This window comes from Nylanderia fulva, unplaced genomic scaffold, assembly GCF_048542155.1.
Source record: "Nylanderia fulva isolate GAGA-0341 unplaced genomic scaffold, ASM4854215v1 Scaffold26, whole genome shotgun sequence".
Classification (NCBI taxonomy): Eukaryota; Metazoa; Arthropoda; class Insecta; order Hymenoptera; family Formicidae; genus Nylanderia; species Nylanderia fulva.
In genome coordinates, this window is record NW_028190325.1 from 2,945,410 (window position 1) to 2,965,736 (window position 20,327).

The following is a 20,327-nucleotide window of genomic DNA, read 5'->3' on the forward strand; positions in this document are numbered from 1 at the left end:
TATTTTTTGCCAAATAGTGCAATGAAACGCAATTTAATTTTTCATTCGTAAAAGAAAAAAGCATCTTTTTTTTCAAGGCCCCAAATTTTCCCGTAACATACTTTCTGGTTCCCACAATCATAATTTGAAATCATAAATGAATTTTGGGATAGCCCTCGACGATGTACTTTTTTACAACCTTTTCGGGGGGATTTATTTTTGGCAGTTCGATTTTATATAGATCTCATCGTTATATTTTACAATGGCTCCGGTTGCTTTAACTGTGCTGGTTTAAAAAAATTTTCAAATGAGGGGCCTTCCAATTTCTTACTCGTGACAAATACATAGGGGGACCATATGAAACGTCGTTCCCAAAAACCCTCGCATTTTTCATGAATTCCTTTATTTTTAAAAATCGACATTCTTTAAAATTTTTCTAAAGTTTTCAAGACGTCTGACAATGCGTAATTTGGGGATTCATGACTAAAAGGGGAATTTAAACATTCAGGGTGTCAAGCATCGATATTGAATGGCGTAAACCCCCGGGGACAGATATGGCAGTTGTTTTTTTTCCAAATTTATTTGATCCAATGTTTAAAGTTTCAATTGAAAAAATTTTCCCTGTCCCCCCTCGCCACTTTTGTACAGTCCGAAAATCTGATTTTTTTTTTGTAAAATTGGCATACTCCACAAAGACCTTTTGGTTTTTTGGCATTTTGACATTTCATAATCAATCGGGCGTCAACTTACCCCAAAACTTTTCCGATCTTTTTTCGCGTCGTCACTTCTATCGGTTACAATCCGTTCATCGTTCGGATTTGTCCGTCTGCGTTTTCAGTATTTTTTCCTTTTGTTAACAGCAAACGTTCCAAAAGCTTTTGTATTTTTCGAGCCTTTGGATATTTCATTACTTTTTTTAAAAAACTCTGAAATTTTTTAAAGGCACCCTGTAAGTCTCGAAGTACCTTTTTGGTTACTCAAACCCCATGGTTTGAACAGAAGAAGCAGCGAGTAAAAAAATTTTTTTTGGGGCCGTTTTTTTTAAATCGATAATGGTTAATTAAATAACCTTTTTTCGTTTTTTTTAAAAAAAAACCCGAGCCAGTTTTTAACACTTGTTCGTTTATTTACATGTTTGTAAAAACCCGAATCTGGAAATCGTACAAATTCAAGTTTTTTCCTGAGGTATTTTATAGAATCATCGATGAGGGGGGAACGTAAAATTATTTAGAATTTTACCAAGCTTAAATTTCATTAAATTTTTTAAAATTTTTATTTTACCCCATTAACACGATCTTTGACCAGGTATCTTTAAAACCGTCCCCAAAAAGGGTTCCCCCAATAGGTACCCCAAACTTTAAAGCCCCCATTCTCGGGTTTTTTTAAAAAACCCCTTTTTAAAAAAATTCCCCATTTTTTGTCCCAAAGGGGTTTTTTTAAAAACTATCACTTCAAAGTTTTATTGTTTTTTTCCCACTTTGTCTTATTTTGTTAAAAATGAGTTTAAAAAAACCCATTTTCTCTAAAAAAATTTTATTCCATTTTTTCCCCTTTTCCGGGTAATTTAAATTAAACGGATTATAATCTTTTTAAAAAAATTTTTTTCCCCACCCCTTTTCAGGAAGATCGAAAAAAACTGCTCTTCTGCGTAAATTTTTTCCCCGGGACTATCGAAGTGATAACGTTCTTAAAAAAAAATTTTCCCCTAACGGGCCCGGGGGGAAAATCGAACCGACACTTTCTGTATATATAGTTTCCTTTTTTTGTACGCATGCAATTAGGTTTTTTTTATGATTTGATCATTTTTATTACCGTATCCCCCCAAATTTTTTGGGCAAAACATTTTAGGGGAATTTCACACGTTACGTATTTTTGAATAAAGAAAGCAAAATTCTTCCCGGGGGCTTTTTTTCCAAAAAATGGAAAATTTTTTCCCCCAAAAATTTTTTACAATGCAGGGCTGGTACTTCTACTTTGTTTTTCCAGCCCCCAAGAAGTAAAAAAACCCCTTTTTCCTATAGGATTATCGGCGAACAAATAAAATCAATCATGGCTTTGAATTTTAGCACAGGAATCAAAAAGTATTTACGGAAAGTAGGGTTTTAAGTTCGTTGCCCCCTTTTAAATTTTTTTATGGGTTTTTAAAATTTTTCCAAAAAATTTTTCCCCCAAAGGGGGAAAATTTTTTCCAATTCACTGGGGAATCAAAGTAAAAAACCCCACGCCCGCGGGCCCGAACCCCCAAAGGTGGGGGCATTTTACTTTTATTGGAGGGTTTTTTGCCAAAATTGATCCGTATTTAAAAATTTTTTGCAAAAAATACTCATTAAACGATTAAATTAAAAACCTTTTTCCAATTTTTAAAAAAATCCCCAGCAGGTATCTTTTTTTGGGGGGGTTTAGAAAAACCACCCATTTTAAATAGAACCACTTTTAAAAGGGGGGGGATTTGTCATTAAAGAAGGAAGAACAGATTTTGCAGAAAAAACCCCTGAATTACTATGTTTCGACAAAAAATCGTGTTCCCCAAAAAATAAATATTCCGGAATGCAAATTTTTCTTCTTTTTTTTTTGTCCATTGCCCCCATAGGATATAAAGGGGGAAACAAAAAAAATTTTCCAGTTTTTTTAAAAAACGATTATCCATTGGAAAACAAAAATTTTTTCACCATTTGTTAAAGTTCAATGCAGAGGGGGTTTATCGATTTTTTTCGCGTTTTTTTGGGGGGTATTTGTAAAATGATCGTTAAATCCGAATTTCATTTTTTTTGGGGTGTAAAAAAACCCCCGTATTTTTTAAAAACCCCGGTTTGATCATCATTATTTTTTTTTTGGGTTTTTTAAAAAAAATTTTAAATTGTGGAATTTCCCAAAAACCCCCCTCATTTTTTCTTCATTGCGTTTTCCTCACCCCCCCAAAAATTTCCAAAATTTTTTTTTTTTCCCCTGAAAAATTATCTTTAATGATTATAGAGGGAGCTGGAAAAAAAAAATTTTTGAGTTAATGGGGAAATTTTTTTTTAAACCATTGAAACCCCCTTATACATTTTTTAATATTTACTAAATTTTCCAAACCATTTTTAGTTTTTTTGGGGTTTTATACCTCGGGGGGAAAAGGGGAAAAACTCGTGAAAAAAAATTTATAGGATCTTCCGGAGGACCTCCCCTTTTAAAAAAGTTTTTTTGAAAAAGGGAAAAGGGGGGAAAAAAAATGTTTTTCCCTTTTCCCCAAACAGAGTTAAAATTTTATAATTTTTTTGTTTTAAAAAAATGTATATTTAAATTTTTTAATTTTTTTTTTTTTTAATTTTAAAAATTTAAAGAAAAAAATGCTTTTTACGTGGAAAAGTTTTTGGGGTTTTTACTGCCTTTTAAATTAAAAAAAAATACATTATTTGATTTAAAAAATTGGAACTCGGAAATTTAAAAAAATAATTATTTTCATTTTTCAGATAGGTTTAAATTTTGGGGGACCTTCTTTTGAACATGGTTAAAACCCTTTTTATTTTTATTTTTTTTGAAAATAGGGGGGGGAGAGGACGAAAGAGGGTAAGAGAAGACGAAAAAAGGCGAAGAAAAGGGGGGAAAAAAAAACGAAAAAGGGGGAGAAAGGACGTACGAGGGGGGGAAAGAGGTGGAAAAAGGGGGGGGGGAGAGAGGGACGAAAGAGGGGGGAAAGAGGACGAAAAAGGGGGGGAGAGAGGACAAAAGAGTGTGAAAGAGGGGACGGGAAAAAAAGGGGGGGGGAGAGGGAAAAAAAAAAAAGGGGGGAAAAAAAAATGAAAGAGGGGTGGGGAGAGGACCCAAAAGAAGTGAAAAAAGGGGAAGAAGGGAAAGGGGGGAAAAAAAAGGGGTGAGGGGAAAGAATGAAAAGGGGGGGGATTTGGGGGGAACCCCCAAAAAGGGAGTGAAAGGGACCCAAAAGGGGTGAAAGAGGGGGGGAAAAAGGGGGGAGAGGGAAGGAAAAAAGGGGTTTTTAAAGGGGGGTTTTAGAGGAGAATGAAAGAGGGTTGAGGAGGGCGAAAGAGGGGGGAGAGAAGGAAAGGGGGGGGAAAGAGGGGGGGGAAAAAGGGTGAAAAGGGAAAAACGAAAGGGGGGTGAGGGGGGAATTTAAAGAGGGTGAAAGGGCCCAAAAAAGGGTGAAAAAAAAAAAAAAAAAGGCAAAAAAAAAAGGGGGGGAAAAAAGGGAAAAAAGGGTTTTTAAAAAGGGTTTTTAAGGGGGGCGAAAGAGGGGGAAAGAGGGTGAAAGGGACCCCCAAAAGGGTTTTTGGGAGGACCCCAAAAGGGGGTTTAAAGAGAACGAGGGGGGGTGAAAGAGGAAAAAAAAGGAAAAGGGGGGGAAAAGGGGGGAAAAAAAAGGGTGGGAAAAAAGGGAAAAAAAAAGGGGGGAGAAGGGGAAAGAAAGGGGGGGATGAGAGGGAAAAAAAAAGGGGTTTTTGGGGGACGAAAAAGGGGGGAGGGGGGCGAAAAAAAGGTTTAAAGAAAGAAAAAAAAAAAGGAATTTTTAAAAGGGGGGGAAAGAGGGTGAGAAAGAGGGGGGAAAAAAAGGGGGGAAAGGGGGAAAAAAAAAAAGGGGGAAAAAAAGGGGGGGGGGGGGGGGGGAGGTGGGGGGGGGTTGGGGTAGGGGTGGGGGGGGAAAAAGGGGGGGGGAAAGGGGGGGGTGGAAGTTGAGGGAGGGTGGGTAAAAAGGGGGAAAAGAAAAATTTTATATATATTTTATAAACCTGATGACGTAAGGGAAAAGCGGACAGAGAAGAAAAAAAAAGAAGAAGACGACTTTTTTTAATTTTTTTATAAAAAAAAGTCACTTTTTGACCGTTTTTATCCCCGGGAAAAAGGCCCCTTTTTAACCCCATTTTTTCCTTTTGGGCCAAAAAATTTCGGGGGATCCCCCCCTTTAGGTTTTTTTACGTGAAATTTTTAAAATTTTTTTTTATTTTATTTGGTTTTACCCCCCAAAAAAAAGGGGCTTTGAGGGTTTTCAGGTTTTAAAGGGGGAAATTTTTTAGTGTTTTTTAAAGGCCCCTTTTTGAGTTTGAAAAAGGGCCCGGGGGAAACTACCGGTCTCTAAAAAAACCCCCCCCTTTTTTAGGTCTTTAGGGGAAATTTTACATATTTTAAAAAAAATTTTTTTTTCCCCAAAAAAGGAAAAAAAAACTACCCCAACTAATAAATTAACAAAAAAATTTAAAAAATTTTTAAAATATTTAACCCCCCTAAAAAAAAAAAAAATTTTAAAATTTTTTACAAATTGGAAAACCCTTGGGGGTAACTTTTTTTTTTTCCCTTTTTCACCCAATTTAAAAAATTTTTTAAATTAAAAATTTTTTTAAAATTTTTTGGGGCCAAAAAGGGGTTAAATTTTTTTTTTAAAATTTTCCCCCTTTTTTTAAAAAAATTTTAAATTTTTTAATTCCCCTTTAAAAAAATTTAAAATTTTAAAAAAAAAGGGGTTTTTTTCCCCTCCCCAAATTTTCCCCCTTAAATTTTTTATTTTTTTTGGGAATTAAGAAACAAAATTTTCCCTAAAACCCCCTTTAACCCCCCAAACCCCCAAATTTTATAGTCAAACCCCCCAAATTTTAAAAAATTTTTAAAAAATTTTTTTTAATTAAAAAATTGTTTTTTTAAAAGAAACCCCTCGGGGTGGGGAAAACCCCCTTTTTTTTAAAATTTTTGACCCCCTTTTTTAAAAATTTTTTTAGGCTTTCCCCCCCAAGGGTTTAAATTAAAAATTTTTATAAAAAATTAAAAATTTTTTTAAAAAAAAAATTTTTCCCTTTAAATTTAACCCAACAATCCTTTTTTTTTTAAAATTTTTAAATGAAAAAAAATTTTAAAAATGATTTTTTTTAAAATTAAAAAAGGGGTTCATTTTTTTTTAAATTTTTTTTTTCCCAAAAAAAAAAAAAACTTTTTTAAAAATAAAAAAAAAAAATTTAAAATTTCCCTTTAAAAATTTTTTTTAAAAAAAAATTAAAAATTAAAAAATTAAAAAATTCCCAAAAAAAAAAGGGTCTTCTCGTTCATAATTTTTTTAAAAATTTTTAAATTAAAATTTTAAAATTTTAAAAAACTAAAAATTTAAAAAAATTTTTAAGGGGGACAACCGGGGGGCCCCCGGGGGGGGGGGGGAAAAAAAAAGGGAGGAGGCGAGCGGGGCACAGGCAAGAAAAGGGGGGGGAGGGAAAAAGCACGGAGCAGAAAGAAGGGGGGGGAAAGGGGGGGCAAAAAACCCTGGGGGGGGGAAACAAAGGGGAAAGGGGAAAAGGGGGGAAGGGGAAAAAAGAAAGGGGCCCAAAAGGGGGGGAAGGGGGAGAGACAGAGAGAGGGGAAAGGGGAAAAAAAAAGGGGAGAGAAGGAAGAGAAAGGGGGCGGAGACGAGCGGAGGGAAAAAAGGGGGGGGAAAGGGGGGGGGAAAAAAGGGGGGGGGGGGAAAAAGAAGGCAAAAAAGAAAGGGAAAAGGGGGGAAAACCACCAAAAAAGAAAAAAAAAAAGGGGGGAAAAAAAAAAGGGAAAAAAAATAACAAAAAGATTTAAAAAAGGGGGGGGGGAACCCAAAAAAAAACCAAAAAGGGGGAAAGGGGAAAAAAAAATAAAAAAATTTTTTTAAAAAAAAAAAAATTTGTATCATAAAAGTGGTTAAAAATCTTTTTTAAAAAAAAATTTTTTAAAAAATTTTTTTAAAAATTAAAAATTTAAAATTTCTTTTTAAACCCTTTTTCCGGAAAATTTAAAACCCAAAAACAAAAAAAAAAACCCGAAAAAAAGGACAAAATAAAAAAACTTTAAAAAAAAAAGGGGAGGGAAAACAACAAAGAAAAACCAACAAAAAAAACAAACCAAAAGGAAAAAAAAAAAACCCCCAAAACAAACAAAAATTTTATAAATATTTTAAAATTTAATTTTTTAATTTTAATAAATCATATTAAAATCCTTAATCTCTTCAATGTAAATGAAATATTTTTAAATAAACTAAATTTTTTTTATTTTAAATACATTTTTCAATATATTTACTTTGTTACGACTTTTTTTACAAATTATAATTAATAAGAATGACGGGCAATTTGTACATAATTTAAATATAATTCAACTTATAAATTTTTATAAATTTACATTTAAATCCTTTTTAAATAATAAATTTAAATATTATTTACAAAAAAAAATATTTTTCAATATAACTCATCTTAATAATTCTACATTTTGATTTGAATTTAATTTATAATATAAATTTATAATTAAAATCTCTTAATTTAATTTTCAACAACAATATATAAAATATTTATATTAAGTTAGTCCATTTGTGGATTATCAAATTAATCAACAAGTTCCTCTAATATAATAAATTATCGCCAAATTTTTTATTTTTAATGCTTTACATTTAATATTTAATTAATTTTATTTTTATTTAAATAATAGGGTATCTAATCCTAATTTCTTTTTAAACTTAATTAAAAATAAATTTTCAAAAATAAATTTTTTTTATTAACTAAAATTATACATTTCACTATAAATAAAATTAAAAAAAAAAACCTCCCAATCCTCTATTTCCTTCCAGAATTTTTCTTCCTTGTTTTTCAACCCTGCCACATTCCAAAAACCTATCTTCCATTCCTCTCTTACTTCTCCTTTTTCCTTTCTCTCTTGCTCCTTTCTTCTTTCCATCTCCGTCTCCCTTTCTCCCTCCTCCTTTCTCTTCTTACTACTCTTCTTCCCTTCTCCTTTCCTTCCTTCTTCTCTTCTCCCCTCTTCTATCCCTTTTTTTCCTCCATTCTTGTCTTCATGCCCCCCTCTTCCACCTCCATTTTCTCCATTCCTTCTCTAATTTCTCCTTTCCAGTTCTTGAGCACTCTTTCTTCCTCTTCCCATTTCCACCAAACATCATTGATTTTTATCCTACCGTAGCTTGTCCACACCTTGTTCCCTTTCCTCTTTTCTTCCTCCGCAATTTCCATTATTCTCCATTTCATCTTTCTTTCCTCCCATGTTAGGTCGTCCTCTATCCTCACCCTCTTTCCTCTTAACAGACTCTTTTTTTCCATTACCTGTCTCTTTTGTTCTCTGCTGCCTAGTCTTACAACCACCATTTCTCCTTCCTTTCCCTCCTTTCCTTTCAACCTTCTTATCCATTCTATTTCCGTTTTCGCTCCTATTTCTTTCATTATTTTCTCCACTCTTTCTTTTACATCTTCCTTCCCTTCTTCTATTCTTCTTATCACGATGTTATTCCTTCTTTCTTCTCTCTCTTTCCACTCTAACTTCTTTCCTATGTCTCTCATTTTCCCCATTATTGACTCACCTAACCCCTTACTCCCTCCTTCTCCCCCCTCTCTTTCTCTTTCTTCCTTTTTACTTCTCTTCTCTATTCTTGCCTCCAACTCTATCACCCTTTCCTCCAGTCTTTCTATCTTTTTTCCCATTTCTTTTCTTTCTTCTCTCCATTCCCCCTCCTTTTTCCATATTTCAATCTTCAATTTTCTTATTTCCTCATCCAACTTCTCAGTAATCTTCTTTCCTATCTCCTCCATCATCCTCTTTAACTCCTCCTTTTCTATCCCCCCTACTTCTCTGTTCAGCCTTTCTGTTTTTTTGCTCCTTCTCAGACTTCTTTCCTCTTCATCCTTATCCTCCTCTCCCCCTTCTTCCCTTTTCCTTTTCAAGAAATCCTCTATACATCCCATACTGCTCCTCTTCTCTTTCGCTAACTCATCTACTCTTCTCGGCCTCCCTGCCTTCTTTTTTACTTCCTCCTCATCTCCCTTCTTTCCCCCTTCCTCAACCATCCTATCTCTAGTAGTTTCTATCCTCCTATCTTTACTATTCTCTTCACTACCATTCTTTTCCTCCTTATTCATTTTTCTCTTATCTCTTTCTTTCTTTGATTCACTTACTCTATGTTCTAATTCGCTCCAACTCGCTAGTGAATTCCCTAGTGAATTAAACATATAGAAAATATCATTCAGGTTGAATATGAATTAAAAATGTATTTTATAAATAAATGAAATATTATATATATAATATATATATATAAGTGTATATATATATATATATATAATATATATATATAAGTATATATATATATATATATATAAGTATATATATATATATATATATATATATATATATATATATATATAACGACCTCAGAAGTTTTGTTGACCTATCACATCATATTTATCATGATGACATGTACAGAGAATCAGTCAGTCTTTCGTGGTCTTTCGAACCATATCGTGGTAGGTATAATAATTCTTATAAAGTGTGTGTGAATAATTATATTCTTCGACCATTGTATACTGCTAAAGCATTAATTTGCTGCAGTAATTTAAAATATATATAATTTTCATCCATATAATTTTGTAGTTAACATACTGTTCCATAATATTAGGTAAGTCAAAATAAGTTAAAAATATAAAAACATATATTTGTCTACAAATACAATAAAAATTTAATTGTACAGTATAACAGAATTTTAAAAAATGTCCAACATATTAGTATAAATAAAATAGTTTTATTCAAAATTATCTTTAAATTTTAATCCAGATATAATTTCAAATAATGCCGATATATAATATTTAATGAATTATAATGTTGAAATAATCGTGGCCCCCTCAATATTTCATACCGAATAAATTATTTCTGAAACTTAAAAATGCTATAATTTACATAACAAATAATAAATATTATAGACACTTTTAATTGTCCTTTCATTATTAGATTATTAAGATTAAGTTCTCTACAATTCGTCGTATTTATTTTTTATAAAAAAAACTGTGTGCATTTTAATATTTAAAATAATTTTAAGTTGTGCTGACATTGAGTAAAAAATAACTGTTACAAGAAAGAAGAATCAAATATTAATTCTATTGTCAAAGGTAAAATATATAATAAAAAAAATTAAAAATAGAACAATTGCTTTGAATTTGTATTCGATAAATCTTCTTAAAAAGGCAATGTATTATAACAAGTGTGAACAAATTAATTTTATTAAGTAAGATATAAATATAAATATAACACTTCAAAATAAATAGAATTATATTAATCATATAAATCGAAATAGACAGAATATTATATATTTTATAATTTTTATAAAATTTATTATAAAACTTTTTATATAAAATATTTTAATAACTAAGATTAAATCACGGCACTGTAATATATTAAATACAAATAAGAAAGGCTTAAAGAGCCATACGCGGATATTGCTGCGTACAATTCCAACGAAAATTAAATTCTCGTAGAAATAAACCGTGCACAAGGCTCGTATCATTCTCGGTGTACTACAAAAACTTAAAATTTGAAATAATTTCATAATATTTCATATAAATAAAACGTTTTAAAATATTTTATATAAAACGCTCAAATCGCATGCTAATATTAAATTAACAACGAATAAACAATAGTTTATATTGATTTAATAAGATACTCCATTAAAGCTGAAACGCTTTAAATATTTAAATTAAATTTAATGATTCAAATTTAATTTTTGCTTTTACAATCAAAAACAATAATGTTACATGTATATTGATGGTGAGAATATATAACAAAAATATGATTTCAATTATCAAGATTTGATAAAATAATTATTGATAAAGATTATTGCTTTAATACCTAATCTCACAATAAATCTATAATAAAAAGTTAAATCGTGTTAATTGAAATTTTTAATAATTATTTATTAATTATAAATTATAGAGTAAAATGAAAAAAACACATTAATTGTCAATCAAATGAAGAAATCTATATCATAGATTTGAAGCAATCGTTACCATATCTATTTTGAGGCGTTTAATCTAAAATATCTAAAAAACTTCATTATATACAGGATGTATCAGAAAGAGTAGTAAACCAGTAAATAGTAGATTTTTTAATCATTTGGAGTCAATTTTTCTTCGCAAATATGCCGATGGAGACTATCATTATTTGCAGGTTCCCAAAATTGCCATCATGTATTTTTGTAAATCTTAAATTTAAATTCTAATAAGAGTAAACTCTATTTAAAATTAATTGACGAATGTGTGATTTTGTTAATTTTATTTCCATAAGGTTAAGTTTGCAAAAAACTATTTATTTTTAATCGCTTATAACTCGAAATTTATTGGTACTCCGATATTGTTCGTTGAGAAAAAATTGTTTCCAAATAATAACAGGTATCTGCTTTAATAGGTTCACTGCTAGTTCTGGGACAGCTCTCTCTCTCTCTCTCTCTCTCTCTCTCTCTCTCTCGTCTCTCTTCAGTCTTTCTTGTCCCTACTGTCTTCTTCCTATTTTGAATGTAGACACAGGTATATATCTATGTAAAATAACGGCTCTTGTGTTTATAAAAGTAATTTGCTTCAGCAAACTAACTTTATATACAATAAGTCTTTATATTCTAAAGTATATTCTATAAATTTTAGATGTATATAATATATTGACAATGAGAATAATTATATAAAGAAATATAAACTATATTGCAAATTTAACTTTTGTTTATCGCTGTCAATTACAATATGTGCGACACTGTAATACACACACGCGCGCACGCATACGCACTCACACAGACACACACATATATATCTATAATTTTATTTTAAAAAATTGTGCAAATAGAAATTTGCACATTGCTTTATCACCATATAATATTTCACTAATTAGAATAGTTATACAAGAATTATTTAAAAATACATCAAAGCTATATTTAAGTTCTTTATTTATTTTTTGTGCAGAGTGTTTTTCGGATCTAAAATAAATATTCCTTTTCTCCGACATAATGATAATTTTAAAACTATTATTAAGTAGCGGAATAATTTTTACCGCTGCGGCGGTTCTCAATCCTAATGAATTTCGATGCTATCAACCATCAAAATATGTGAAACCAATACATTACGATATCAAGCTTACATCACAAATTGAAAGTAATTTTTTCTATGGAGAATACAATATCAGCATAAACATTCTTAACAAAATGCAACACATATATTTACAGTCAGAAAATTTATGTATTAACAACATAGTTTTATTTGCAAATATTGGAAAATATCATGAGAATGATAAAGATACAGTATATAAACCAACATATAATAGTAGTGGAGACACAATTAATATTGTCTTTGGAGATGAATTATTACCAGGAAATTATACTTTAAATATAAAATATTTTGGTCAAGTTGATGAAAGCTTCAGCATTTTAGACGTGGAAAAAAACTCAATGTAAGTAATAAATTTTTAATAAATGTTTATTAAAAGGTATACAATATGCAATTACATAAGACATTGTAATTAGTATATTATTAATGTATTAAATATCCAAAAAGTTATTAGATCGTGTAATTTAAATATAAAGGCAAACAATCTTTATCTTTAGTACACATTATTACATATTACATTTACACATTTTTTAATTCCCAATATTTTTATGTATGCCAAAAATATTTCAATAATTTATTTTCTTTGAAATGTAGTTGGATAGCTGCTCTGCATTTCCAGATAATAGATTTTCCACAAATAATTAATTGTTGGGATACCCGATATTTATTAGAAACGACCTTTAGCATATCTATAGGTTGTAAAGTATGCACGGCTTTGTCAAATATGCTATTGCGAAATACGGAAATTAATAAGAACAATATGTCTTCGACACACTTCCATACCACACCTGCAATGTCGCCTTATCTCGTAACAATGCTGGTATCTAATGACCTAACCATTGATAAAAACAGATCTCGGAAAATTAAAATATGGTGCAGGATCGAAACTGCACTTGACATAAAATTTGCAGAAAGTATAGCTGAAAATATCACGTTGTTTTTTCAAAATGAATGGATACGTTTGGACAAGATTTGGAACGTCACTCATCATGTTGCAATTCCAAATTACCATGACAACATCATGGTTTTCGGATTTGTTTTTTATAGGTAAGTGCTTCAAATTACGTTAAAAATAAAGTTATATTAATATGCAAATTTATAAAGTTTAAAAACATGTATACCTATATATTTTATTTCTGTAAACTTGCGACAATATGATACATTTTGAAGACAAACAATTTCATTAAGAATAAAAATTTAGTACGTACATAAAAGGGAACGTATGCACGCTAAATCGTACCTCTTAAGGTAAATGTTAAAATTGCCACATAAAACTAAAAAAAAAAAATAATTTTATTTTTATTTAGATCTATAGTTCTGATCAATGATATACGCATTAACACAAATTTATCATTTTCTCATATTATAAATTAAAAATTTGAAAAAATATTATTTGGTGCAATTTACAATATTGGTTTGCTAAATTGTATCCATGAGTTTGTAAATCATAACTCTAACAATAAAATTAAAAAATTGTATAATAGGAAAAATAAAGTTTTATTTTCTAAATAATTTCTCAGTCTTGACATTTAAATACAACTTTCAGAGAAACAGATATCATCTACGATAAAAAATTACATCCTGTTGCTCACGAAATTCAAGTAATACAATTAGTAGGACATAAAGTGGCACAGCAATGGTTTTATGATATGAACAATCCGTTTAACTCTTTGTCGACTCTCTGGTTTAATAAAGGTCTTATTGCATTTCTTGCAACAAATGCTGTCGATAAGGTAATTCTATATTCAACGCTATCTTGTTCCCACTTTCACGCAAACAATAACAAACTTAAGCATTTATATTGCAAGATTTTCGAAGATCAAATTCTTTTTACAAAATGCACATAAATTTTTTGTAAATTGTCTTAGCCATATTTGCCATTATATGAAATTCTAAATTGTTTTTTAAAAAATACTTTTTTCACTTTGTTACGTACATATAATTATAATGTAAAGTATTAAAAATTTTTGTATTTTTTAACAACACTTTATTAGATATTTAAAAATTTTTATGTAATCTTAAATAAAATAAATTAATTAAAAACTAGTACTCACGATATTTATTAAAATTGGTTTGATAAGGAGAACTCTGCTATATAATATCATGGGATAATAATTTTAAAAATATATAATATTTGCAAAATATATTAATAAAAAATTTTAGATTTTTTATTATATTTATTCGTATGTGTTTTTCGAAATGAGAAAGTGTTTCTTTTTAACATAGAAGTAGCGCTAATATAATATTAGTATTTGTTTCTATTGCAAGTATTTTTCGAAACGATTATATCGATATACTTAATAATTTTTTTTATAGATTTATGCAGAATTTCGAATAATGAATTTATTTGTTGTTCAAAATCAACATAATTCTTTTTCTTTGGATGGTGATTATCATATGTGGAATTCTCCTTTACAAAATGACAGTTTATTAAAGATTCGCCAATCCATCAGGGGTAAGACATAATATAATAATATAAATTTAACGTATAAGACGGGCAACAAGAGCCAAATCGCGGATGACAATGCGTTATCCTAACGAAACTAAATAATTTTCCGTTAGAATTAAATACCGGTGCACAAAGCACCAAATTTTACTTGGACACGGCCAAGATTTTAAATATGAAATAATCTCATATTTTGAGATTTAATTTCAATACCCCTTTAACCCCCACACGGAAAATAAATAAATGAATGCAAGAGAAAAATATAGATCCGAAAATCGCTGAATCGGGAATCGAACCCGAGACCTTTCGCTTGCCGGGCGACTGCTCTTCCAGCTGAGCTATTCAGATCCTTTCGATTCTATACTTTTCTCTGTTATATATATTAATGTTGGTAAACAAACGCATTTTTTAAGCCAGCGTGTATCAAATATAAGAGTTTTAACAAGGCTCTGTAATATAAATATAAATTTAACGTATAAGACGGGCAACAAGAGCCAAATCGCGGATGACAATGCGTTATCCTAACGAAACTAAATAATTTTTCGTTAGAATTAAATACCGGTGCACAAGGCACCAAATTTTTACTTGGACACGGCCAAGATTTTAAATATGAAATAATCTCATATTTTGAGATTTAATTTCAATACCCCTTTAACCCCCCTACGGAAAATAAATAAATGAATGCAAGAGAAAAATATAGATCCGAAAATCGCTGAATCGGGAATCGAACCCGAGACCTATCGCTTGCCGGGCGACTGCTCTTCCAGCTGAGCTATTCAGATCCTTTCGATTCTATACTTTTCTCTGTTATATATATTAATGTTGGTAAACAAACGCATTTTTTAAGCCAGCGTGTATCAAATATAAGAGTTTTAACAAGGCTCTGTAATATAAATATAAATTTAACGTATAAGACGGGCAACAAGAGCCAAATCGCGGATGACAATGCGTTATCCTAACGAAACTAAATAATTTTTCGTTAGAATTAAATACCGGTGCACAAGGCACCAAATTTTTACTTGGACACGGCCAAGATTTTAAATATGAAATAATCTCATATTTTGAGATTTAATTTCAATACCCCTTTAACCCCCCTACGGAAAATAAATTTATTTGTTTATTTATTTATTTATTTTCCGTAGGGGGGTTAAAGGGGTATTGAAATTAAATCTCAAAATATGAGATTATTTCATATTTAAAATCTTGGCCGTGTCCAAGTAAAAATTTGGTGCCTTGTGCACCGGTATTTAATTCTAACGAAAAATTATTTAGTTTCGTTAGGATAACGCATTGTCATCCGCGATTTGGCTCTTGTTGCCCGTCTTATACGTTAAATTTATATTTATATTACAGAGCCTTGTTAAAACTCTTATATTTGATACACGCTGGCTTAAAAAATGCGTTTGTTTACCAACATTAATATATATAACAGAGAAAAGTATAGAATCGAAAGGATCTGAATAGCTCAGCTGGAAGAGCAGTCGCCCGGCAAGCGAAAGGTCTCGGGTTCGATTCCCGATTCAGCGATTTTCGGATCTATATTTTTCTCTTGCATTCATTTATTTATTTTCCGTAGGGGGGTTAAAGGGGTATTGAAATTAAATCTCAAAATATGAGATTATTTCATATTTAAAATCTTGGCCGTGTCCAAGTAAAAATTTGGTGCCTTGTGCACCGGTATTTAATTCTAACGAAAAATTATTTAGTTTCGTTAGGATAACGCATTGTCATCCGCGATTTGGCTCTTGTTGCCCGTCTTATACGTTAAATTTATATTTAGAAAAATAATACTTTTTAGGAAATATCAAAGAAATTTGAAGGTATTTTAGAAAGTAACTTACAAGGGACATGTCACAACTGTCCGGAACCGATTTGATTCTCCTTGAAATATGTTGTTAAATACACAAATCTAAAAGACACGTATTTTTTTATACGTGCGCAATTTGAGTTTTAAGGGGTGAAACACCCCTTTAAAGAATAACGGTATTTTTCTTTAGGATCAAATATCTGCTAAACTATAAGAGATATAAAGAAAAAACGTACAACAAATTTTAATGGCTTGAAGAGTACTTTAAAGTTATATGAACAAAAATTTTTTTTTTTTTTTTTTTTTTTAAAAAACCCTCACCACCTAATTTTTTTTTTCAAAATTAAAAATTTTGTTTTACCTAATTTAAAGCTTATTTTTTTCCAAATTCAACCATGTGTAATAAAGTTATGTTACGAAATATCATTTTCGAAAATTAATTATAAACGCTCCCGTATATACGCTCATCCGTGCTATGTGCGTAAGTAATTACCGTCGAACAATAAAATATATAAAAAATGTTTTTGTATAATTCTTATTTATGTTTTCTATGTATTTATAACTGTGTATTGTGTATATTTAGATTTTTTTAAAAATGTATTTGCATTTTATATTATTCACTCATTATACACATTACAATAATGATATTCGACAAAAAAATGTTTCAAACATAATGACTTCTTGCACCAAGAACATCTTACTACAGCTATATTATTGCAACCTTCGATATCACATTTTGTTAAAGTTTCGTCTAAACTAAAGTGTACTGGATTTTCGAATTCGTCTGGTCTTTCATTCGTATAACCACTTTTAAACCACGAATATTTAAATAAGTTTTGATATCGTGGGGATGACAATTGATTATGTATCAAAGATTGCAATTTTATTATATTATTTCGTTCATGTAAGTTTATATTACTTTCCAACAGTAAAACCGCATCTGAAAATCTTTTAGCAAAATTTTTCCAAATTCTGAATCCATAAACATCTAATGGTTGTATTTTCCCTGTAGTTCCTTTCGGTATTATCATAGTAGTAATATGTGTTCCAGGAGGTGTTAAATCCGAAATCATATTGGGGCAATGTCCAGTCCATGAATCGATAAGAAGAACGCTATTAGGACCAATGTTTGCGAAATAAGCTTCTTCTAACCACATTTTAAAATGATCTGTACAAAATATAAATGTTAATTTAATAGTTTTTTTATGACTCTTATTAAATTGTTAAATAAAATAAGGTTGTTAAAAAAAGTAATTATAAAAGGAAAATACCTGATGTCATTTTACCAGATTTCGATGCTTTTACAATAACATTTTCTGCTTTAAATAAATTTTCTTGTACTCTTGGTCCAAATTTACCATTAGCTTCTTTTAATACAATAAATAAAGGGGACAACAAATTGCCATTACAGGATATTATTGGTTGTATCGTATATGAATGGGTTGTTGATGATATGGATTGCACGACACGTTCTACTTTCTTTTCTCCCTGGTTAGACAATGATCTTCCAGAGTGAAGTTCCAATTGGAAACCACTTTGATCTGAATTGTAAATATTTTCAGATCCAAACTGTTCAATAAGAGGTTTTACTGTTTCCAGAAAATCATCAGCTGATTTTTGCAAATCAGCAGAATCTTCTAATGTTCTTCTAGTGACAAACTTCGTAACTTTTCTTGAAACAATTCGGTGAGACTTCTTAAATCTTGCTATCCAACTGTGAGATGCTTTAAATATAGGATTTAAATTTCCTATTTCTTCTTGAGCTTGTAAAGCCCATCTTTTTAAATCAATATCATGAACCATGAATCCTGATTCGACAGCTGCAGTAAATTTATCATGTGTAAATTTGGAGATGTAAGATAATTTTTCTGTACGACTTCCACCTGATTGTATTTGTTCTTCCCATCGCCTTAACTGACGTTCAGATGAAACTCTTCTAAATTTATTTTGTACTACTCTTAGAGGACGATTCCTTTTTCTGTCATTACTGTTTTCATCAGTGTCCCGAAATCGCCAATACTCAACAGCTCGTCTTTTATAAGAACTATCAAAATTTGTATCATCATTTGAACAATGAGGATGAGAATTTAAACTATCTTCATGCCATGCTTCTTCGTCATCTTCAATTATTTCAAAACTATGTAATTTATAAGGTTCTTCATAATCGAGATATATTTCTTCCGTTACTTCCACCCCATTATAATGAAAAACGCTATCCAGTAATATTTTTTTAATGTTTTCCTTTAATTCCACTTCTGCTTCAGTTACTGGCGTTTCTGTTAAATATATTGAATTTATTGACACCAATAAAAGTCTAACAACGTTAAGCGGATTGATAATCATATTCAAAGATGTTATATTTTGCTTTCTATTGCAATAAAAGAACAGTTTACACAGATATTATTACAACGAAAAGACTACACCGACTGTGAGAATTATGCTGCTACATGAACAATTTATATTAACTTATCAGAAATACGTCATCACATAATCTTATTTTATTATTTATTTTAACGTATTAAAGATTTTATTGTAAAAATTATAACTTATCTGGAACACGTACACATAATCTTATCTTATGATTCATTTAACGTAAGATATAAAATTTGTTTATGCCAAATATTGCGACATTGGTATTCGCAAGATTCAATTAAAAAATAATTTTATTATAAAATATAATTGTTTTTAATTTTTATAGAAGAAATTAAATATTAAAGAAATAATAAGAAAGCAGGGGGTATATTTAAAAAATTCTTATTAATTATATTTAAAAATTTTTTTTTAAATCTAAATATACACAATACGCAGTTATAAATACATAGAAAACATAAATAAGAATTATACAAAAACATTTTTTATATATTTTATTGTTCGACGGTAATTACTTACGCACATAGCACGGATGAGCGTATATACGGGAGCGTTTATAATTAATTTTCGAAAATGATATTTCGTAACATAACTTTATTACACATGGTTGAATTTGGAAAAAAATAAGCTTTAAATTAGGTAAAACAAAATTTTTAATTTTGAAAAAAAAAATTAGGTGGTGAGGGTTTTTTAAAAAAAAAAAAAAAAAAAAAAATTTTTGTTCATATAACTTTAAAGTACTCTTCAAGCCATTAAAATTTGTTGTACGTTTTTTCTTTATATCTCTTATAGTTTAGCAGATATTTGATCCTAAAGAAAAATACCGTTATTCTTTAAAGGGGTGTTTCACCCCTTAAAACTCAAATTGCGCACGTATAAAAAAATACGTGTCTTTTAGATTTGTGTATTTAACAACATATTTCAAGGAGAATCAAATCGGTTCCGGACAGTTGTGACATGTCCCTTGTTAGTTGAAGTGCAGAAAATTACACAATACATGCAATTTAATAACACAGAATATTTATTTAAAACATATCAAATAAAGGAGGTAAATTTAATAAATATTATTATGGAAAGCAAAAGAAAGAGATATTGTTTAATCTTATCAATTCCTGAATCTTATTTTTTATATTTGTTTTATTTGTTATATAAAAAGTATGTTGATTTTATTGTGCAAATCTTTTTTATTTTATATACAATATTAGATTTTTATAATGCGGAAGGAGATTATTATAATTTATTTAATTATATTATAATTAATAAAACAATTTATTTTAGAGTGGCATTGTAATAAATAAGAATATCTTACATAACTACATATTAAAACAGAAAATGATTCGGAACGGTCAAATCAGAAGACGAAAACAGGATTTTGAAAGATTTTTTGTATAATCTGTGGATGTAAAAAAAATGTCATCTTTGCATACGTGGACATACTTCATATGAGTAAATTTTTATGTTTTATATATACTATTTCTTTTGCTGCTTTAATTATTGTTTATTTAGATGTATTACTATTCGATGCCTCTGTTTATTTACAAAACTTTATGGCTGCATGCATCAAGTTTTTCATTTTTTTTCTTTTTTTAGCGATCTTATACTTAAAGTAGTTGAAATATATATTATTACCCGTGTATAGTCACAAGAAAGTAACTATATAATATTATAATAAATTTTACTGTTAGATATAATATAATAATATAAATGTGTAAATATAAATATATAAATATGCTTGTTAAATGATAAATGCACCTAAATGTACATCTATTTAGTTTGAATTATATATTGATTTATTTTTAACTTTTTTAAGTTAATTAATAAAATTATATGTTTATACCACACACGCACACACAAACACAAACACACACACACACCC

General features: G+C 29.6%; 1 protein-coding gene across 1 annotated transcript; it reads right to left on the reverse strand.

The window, feature by feature from the left end:
* Positions 1 to 16,393: 16,393 nt before the first annotated feature.
* On the reverse strand, positions 16,394 to 18,571 carry LOC146722893 (uncharacterized). Its single transcript, XM_085483608.1, has 2 exons — positions 17,353 to 18,571; positions 16,394 to 17,249 (listed from the first exon to the last, which is right to left on the reverse strand). The coding sequence occupies exons 1-2, from the start codon at positions 18,422 to 18,424 to the stop codon at positions 16,699 to 16,701; spliced, it is 1,623 nt and encodes a 540-aa protein (XP_085339734.1). The 5' UTR covers positions 18,425 to 18,571; the 3' UTR covers positions 16,394 to 16,698.
* Between the last annotated feature and the right edge of the window lie 1,756 nt (positions 18,572 to 20,327).